This window comes from Notothenia coriiceps, unplaced genomic scaffold (assembly GCF_000735185.1).
Source record: "Notothenia coriiceps isolate Sejong01 unplaced genomic scaffold, NC01 NC01_scaffold00005785, whole genome shotgun sequence".
Taxonomy (NCBI): Eukaryota; Metazoa; Chordata; class Actinopteri; order Perciformes; family Nototheniidae; genus Notothenia; species Notothenia coriiceps.
In genome coordinates, this window is record NW_011338486.1 from 573,215 (window position 1) to 579,795 (window position 6,581).

A 6,581-nucleotide genomic window follows, 5' to 3' on the forward strand; every position below is an offset into this window, starting at 1 on the left:
TTGAGGTGACGTGCAACAACATTAACATTAACCTTTCTGTTGGTTGCTTGTTAGCAGACCCTTCACGCGATGGCAGAGCGAACAGGTACAGGCAGGTACTACCCACAAATAAACATATGGACATGGGTTACTATTTTTTTTTTTAAATGGTAAATGTATTTAGGAACATATCAATGTGATTTTAAGTGGGGGTGGACCTCAAATCCTCTAGGGGGGTCCAGGGGCATGCTCCCCCGGTAAGATTGTTTTTTAATTTTTGAGTTAAATGCATCAATCTGGTGCACTTTCAGGGGAAAATAAAGAGACTAGATCTATGGGAACGCCTATATGGAACAGAACTGTATACATTTCAATAATCCTAAAATCATGGCCATAACCAATACCATTTCCAATATGAAAAAAACACTGAAACTTGTTTATTTATTTATTTTTGGTTCATTTAGTTGTGAGTGTGTCTGTGCTCCTGAATCAGCCTCTCCTGTCTCCCTCCTCCCCCCCCTGCTCCTCTCCCTCCTCTCCTCCCTGCTCCTCTTTGAGGCAGCAGCAAAGACTAGTTTTAGCTCTCAACAAGTTTTAAAAGTGTATCTTACCTTTTTTCACCTAGTTAACTTTTTATTTATTTATTCATGCATATTTTACTAATCACTACCCTCTCAAATGGAAATATGTGTTTACAATAAATAAATAAAAAGTTAACTAGGTGAAAAAAGGTAAGATACACTTTTNTATGTGTGTGTCTCTCTGTGTGTGTGTGTGTGTGTGTGTGTGTGTGTGTGTGTGTGTGTGTGTGTGTGTGTGTGTGTGTGTGTGTGTGTGTGTGTGTGTGTGTAAAATAACTCAGGGCTGAGTATCCTGCCTGCCACCGTGGCAGTTCAGAGGCGAAGCATTGGTCTGCACTTTACCAAGTAAACACACACACAGGCGTCGGCTTACATTTGGGAGGAAATCTAGACACTCCCGCTCTTTTGTGCAGCTTTTATTCAAACTGGGCTTTCATAATTAAAGGCCAATTGTATAATCTGAATACTTTAGTTTCTTTATCAAATCTGGAGTAAATAGTTAGAGAAGGCCATCAAAAAAAAATCACTATCTTGACACAATGCGCAAGATTATGTAAACGGAAATATTAAGTAGGCCTCAAACTATTTATGTACCTATACGTAACATCAGAGATGTTGCTAACTATCCTCACCAATGCAGTGCTGCTGTTGTTCTGTCATTTGCAATTTAGTTGGAAGGTGAGAGAGATTCAAATGTTCCAGTTTATAACTATATATTCAGCTACATCATATGCTGTTTGAGTTGGTCAGTAATAGACGGAAATCGAACTATGTCAAATAAAATCGACAAAATATACATAATCCCCAATCAAAATCCTAAATGCATCTCATAATTGTTTCAAAGGCATGGGTGTGAGAATAAGCTTACTGAATGTGTGTGTGTGACCGCAGTCAGCTGAGGAGGCTTTGGTTTTGCATGAGGCAGGATCTCGGGCACAGACGGCCTGTGTTTACTGTCTTCTGCTTTCCCCTCCTACAAACATTTCCCATTCCTAGAGTGGAGTATTCAGTAGGTGAAAAGTCAAAGCCTTAATGTTGGTATATGAGGAAGTGTGCCCCCCACACCACCCCCCCTTTTCCTTTGTTGCATGGGCAGAACTACATATCTGACAACATGCTTTATTGCACAACACAGGAGATGAATTAGTGTTTCTGTTGCTGTGGACTGTGCGTAGGTTGTTAACAGTAGTCCTCTGATTTATTTCTGTCTACTTTATCTTGCAGTAAATGTGGGACTCTTCCCCCGGAGAGCTGCTTCTTCAGCCTGATCTGCAGCACAGGCTCATTCATGGGTAAGCATCATGTGCACACACAAACATTTTACATACATACATGAGGGCAGGGGAATATAGTGAAGTCCCATATCACAATGTTTGACCTCAAAAAGGATATTGTGGGGTTTGCTATTGGTGCTTTTACAAACTATTTACACATACACAATTTTGGATACATACCATCAGTAATGGGGATGTAATAATTAATAACAAAGTCTGTTATCTTCAAAATGCTTGCTTTTTGAGACAAGCTGGCAAAACATAAACATACTCAGGTTACTACTATATAAAAAGGAAACTGGCTAATCCTCACAATTCAAACCTGGAACAATCATAATTTTGTATCATAAATCATTAATTAACTATCAAATAATTGAAATTCTGTTGATCGACTGATAGTTTTATTACTACATATAATATCCAATCCAAAGTACATAAATATAGGATACATGAGTAATAAGAAGCATCGCTTTCTTTTATAAGTTATTCATTAAAAATATATAAATCGGTTCTGCAGAAGTGACTAGTTTCTTGTCTTGTTGGTACTAAATGTAGTTTTTATGAACAGTTATTTTGCCCAAGTTGAGACTGAGAGTAGTATTAGTTTTGTTTCCCTTTTTAAGAATGCCAGTCTGTGCAAAACATATAACCACACTGACCAAAAGCCAGTGAAAACCTTGCATGTTGTCATATCTAAATAAAGGGGGAGGTAAAAGGACAACAACATACGCTTCAGAATGTTTTATACAGCCTCCAACACATACATGCTGAGTGTGTATTTTCAAAGGGACAAGGGAAACATGCATGATATGAAAGTGAGGGAACGAGCGCCCGTGTGCAGGTCTGTATGAGTCTACACATGCTGTTCCCTGTGTTAACTGCCTGCCTGACTATCCTGATCCAGTTAATGTTTCCCAGCTGTGGCTTAGACATGTTCAGTGTGTGTATGCACTTATATAAAGCGGGGGATAGGTCCCTTTGCCTAGTTTGTCTTCTCATCAGGAGCCTCCGTGCCTTCAGCAGCTATTTAAGGCCTGTGTGATCGGCCGGCTGTGGACTGTTGCTTCTGAAAGGCAAGCAGAGAAAGACTCATGATGAGACCATGATCCTCAAAATAAGCTGTATGCTGTGTGTTTTTGACATCTTAATTACAGCTATACTCTTTGGCTGTGACAATAATAGGGGAGCCTTTCTCTGTGTATGTGTGTGTTTATATAGAGTGAGACTGTGCGTGAGAGATCCAGGCAGCAGACGGTTGCAGCTCAGTGTGAAGGCCTGCTCAGGCAGCAGTGAAAGTCTCACATTGGAGCAGCTCTGTTAGCAATCCATGACCCCTGAACCACAGCAGGTCACCCCTGTGCACATAAAGGTGTTTGTGTAAGAGAAAGACAGGTAGGCTAAGCACTGCACTGTGAAAAACAAAAAATTGAATTTCCGTATCCAGCACTTGGTGTTGCTTATTTGAAGATAATGCTCTAGCACTTAAAATGGTTTGTCTTATTACAAGATTATTGCTGTTTTAAGTTATTCATAGTTGATTCCTCTTTAAGTTGTACGGTTAAAAGCGTAAGCTAAATTAAATGTAATGTGATATGATAATGCTGTTGAGTATACAAACATGTAGAAAATCGATTTAGAAAAGTTAGGTGGCGACTTAAAGGGGACCTATCATGCAAAATGCACTTTGTGATGTCTTTTATACATATGTGTCCCTGGTGCGTCAGGGAACTCACGCAGCGTCAGAAAATAAAACCCTCTCTCTTTTCCTCCGTACCCAAATCTTTTAAAAACGGGTGTACAACGAGCGGATACAGATTTCCATCCGAACTGACGTCAAATCGGCAGCGGACCCACTGAAAGTTGCTATCAGAAACAATGCCTGACGTGTTTTGGACGTCTTTGTTTACATTAGCAAGCCTCGCTAACACTCAGAGCTAACCTGTACTGGAGAGCACATGTGTTTAAAAAAACAGGAAATAAAAAAGGAAATCACCTGTTGATAAACCTGCAAGAGAAAAAAGCATTTGAGCTCCATACTATTTCAGAATAATCCTTGACGTGGTTTAAACAGGATGGCGTTTTATCACAACCGAATGTAACTTGATCTCCGGTAGAATTCTGATCAGGCATTAGCTCCGCCTCCTCTTATTTATTTTTTTCAATCTAAGGACCCAAAATCTGCGTTTCTCTAACAGGGCTGCAAAAGAGGGGAATGAGCAGAATGAGGCATGGCTACAATGGGTGAACTGTTCGGTATTTTGAAAAAAAAACTTCACAGAATTTTTTTTATATAGGTATGGGTTTTATATAGGTATGGCCCTACAATATATTTTCAAATATAGCATGATAGGTCCACTTTAATGTATCTGACGAACAATTTGGCATTTCAGTGCATACAGCTTAAAAAAACGACACAATATTGTATATTGCCTGTCTTTAATGTTAACTCTGAATCGATTTAAGTGTAATTCTGTCCTTAGTAAGTGTGTTCAGCTCAGAGCCATAAATGGTGTGCTTTAAAAAAGAGAAGTCTGGAAGTACTATGTCATGNGGGGGGGGAGTCTAACTGACCTTATGAGAGGTACATTGTCTAGCGTGCAGCACAAGGTTGGCCCGCTCTGCAAATACAGATCCTCTTCACATGATTGGTTGTACAACCTGGAACATCAAACATACATGTTCATTTGTGCACACAATAAAAAAAAATCACATTTATTTAAGCTTTAGAAATATTAGTACAACTTTATTCCTGCGGTTAAATGACCAATTGCAGACGCATTTCGAATAATTACTATCACATTTGTTCTTAGTACGTTTGGAATAAATAGTTAATCTGTAAAATAATAAAAATGACGAAGAAAAACAGGGACCACGAGGGATCACCAGATGGCAAGGATTGAGTTTGTGGGATCATCAGAGGTCAAATAAAGCAGCATACAGTCTAATTGATCAACATACCAGTTATCCACAGGGCAGACATGTTGATTGTACAGGGCCATGGCGTACCTGAAATATAAATAGTATGATTAGCCGGGAAAAAAGAAACAATGTTGGTATATTGTAAATCGTCTCAAGTGAGTGAAAAAGTAAAACATTTAGAATAAGGTTCTAATAATACGCAAATAACAGTGGAGTCTTTATCTACGCTGTTGTCTTAGTAACATAGCCCATGACTACACTTTTACTACCAAAATGTCATTTGATCATATCCTGCCAGTCTGACCTTCCACTGATTTAGTTAAACCTGTAGGACCAGACGACCTGACATTCGATTGTTCTTATCTCTCTATCGAGGACTCGGAGGTCAAAAGACTGGTTTGTCTTTCACAACTGGTTTAATAACTGCTGATACCCAACAGTGATGTTTAGTCAGGTCACTGACCACCGACATCCACTAAGAGGTCAATGGCCAGAAGATCAAAAGATAGAAACACATATTATTGAAGATATTTTGATATAAGTGTACTTTTGGATCAACATCATCCTCCATGTTGTGTTTCAAGATGGACATGTCAGGACTGGAGGGACGAAAAGGGAAACTCTGGAAGGAAAAGCAATTGTCACCTTATCCCCTCGCTATTTACGAACACACATGCTGTCAACACTGATAAAAATAATATCTTTAACTGCTAGAAGAAAGATGGGAAGACAGACGGTCAGAGACAGACACAGAGACTATCTATCCAGATTTGTGAAAGCAGTCCTGGTTCAGTAGGAGGTTAAATACCAGTTACAAATGTTTCCGGGGTCGATAGTATCCAAATCACTCTTTGAACCACGGAGTGATATCATAAAGGCGCACACACACCTGCTCCCCAAAAGACACTAACAAGCACAGGCCCTCGTGTCAACACACATAAACACAAGTAAGACTATATTTATTGGAACCAAGACCTATTATATGAGTTACAAATGGTGGTGTTTATAATATTCAAATCGATTAGTGAAATTTGAGTGTCAAACTATAGAGTGCAAGGTCTGACGCTTTAAAATGACTGACTTCAATGTTGTAAAAATATAGTACCACACAGATATATAGTTACAATTATATTATAGTTGTGGGTACATAACTAGAAATATCAGGTAAAGAAGTCCCCCCCCCCAATCCACTACATCATATGGTTATACACTGAACAAAAATATAAACGCAACGCTTTTGTTTTTGCTCCCATTTTTCATGAGATGAACTCAAAGATCTAAAACATTTTCTACATACACAAAATAACCTTTTCTCTCAAATATTGTTCACAAATCTGAAAAAATCTGTGATAGTGAGCACTTCTCCTTTGCCGAAATGTTGTGAATCGAGTGGCCCAAGGTGGTGGTGGGGTTATGGTACGGGCAGGCGTATGTTATGGACGATGAACACAGGCCACTCGATTCACAACATTACCCTAACCCTAACCCTAACACCAGATACTGACTGGTTTTCGGACCCCCCCAGAACCCCCCAATAAAGCAAAAATGCATGTTTCAGAGTGGCCTTTTATTGTGGCCAGCCTAAAGCACACCTGTGCAATAATCATGCTGTCTAATCAGCATCTTGATATGCCACGCCTGTGAGGTGGGATGGATTATCTCGGCAAAGGAGAAGTGCTCACTATCACAGATTTTTTCAGATTTGTGAACAATATTTGAGAGAAATGGTTATTTTGTGTATATAGAAAATGTTTTAGATCTTTGAGTTCATCTCATGAAAAATGGGAGCAAAAACAAAAGTGTTGCGTTTATATTTTTGTTCAGAGAT

General features: G+C 39.1%; 1 protein-coding gene across 1 annotated transcript in view; it reads right to left on the minus strand.

The window, feature by feature from the left end:
- Positions 1-6,581, minus strand: part of LOC104943178 (transmembrane protein 150A-like) — a 22,088-nt gene that overhangs the window by 11,085 nt on the left and 4,422 nt on the right. Inside the window, exons 3-5 of the mRNA XM_010768514.1 lie at positions 4,793-4,840; positions 4,376-4,492; positions 4,028-4,031 (exon numbers count right to left, since the gene is read on the minus strand). Coding sequence (XP_010766816.1) covers positions 4,028-4,031; positions 4,376-4,492; positions 4,793-4,840 — 169 coding nt within the window. The remainder of the gene's footprint in view (positions 1-4,027; positions 4,032-4,375; positions 4,493-4,792; positions 4,841-6,581) is intronic.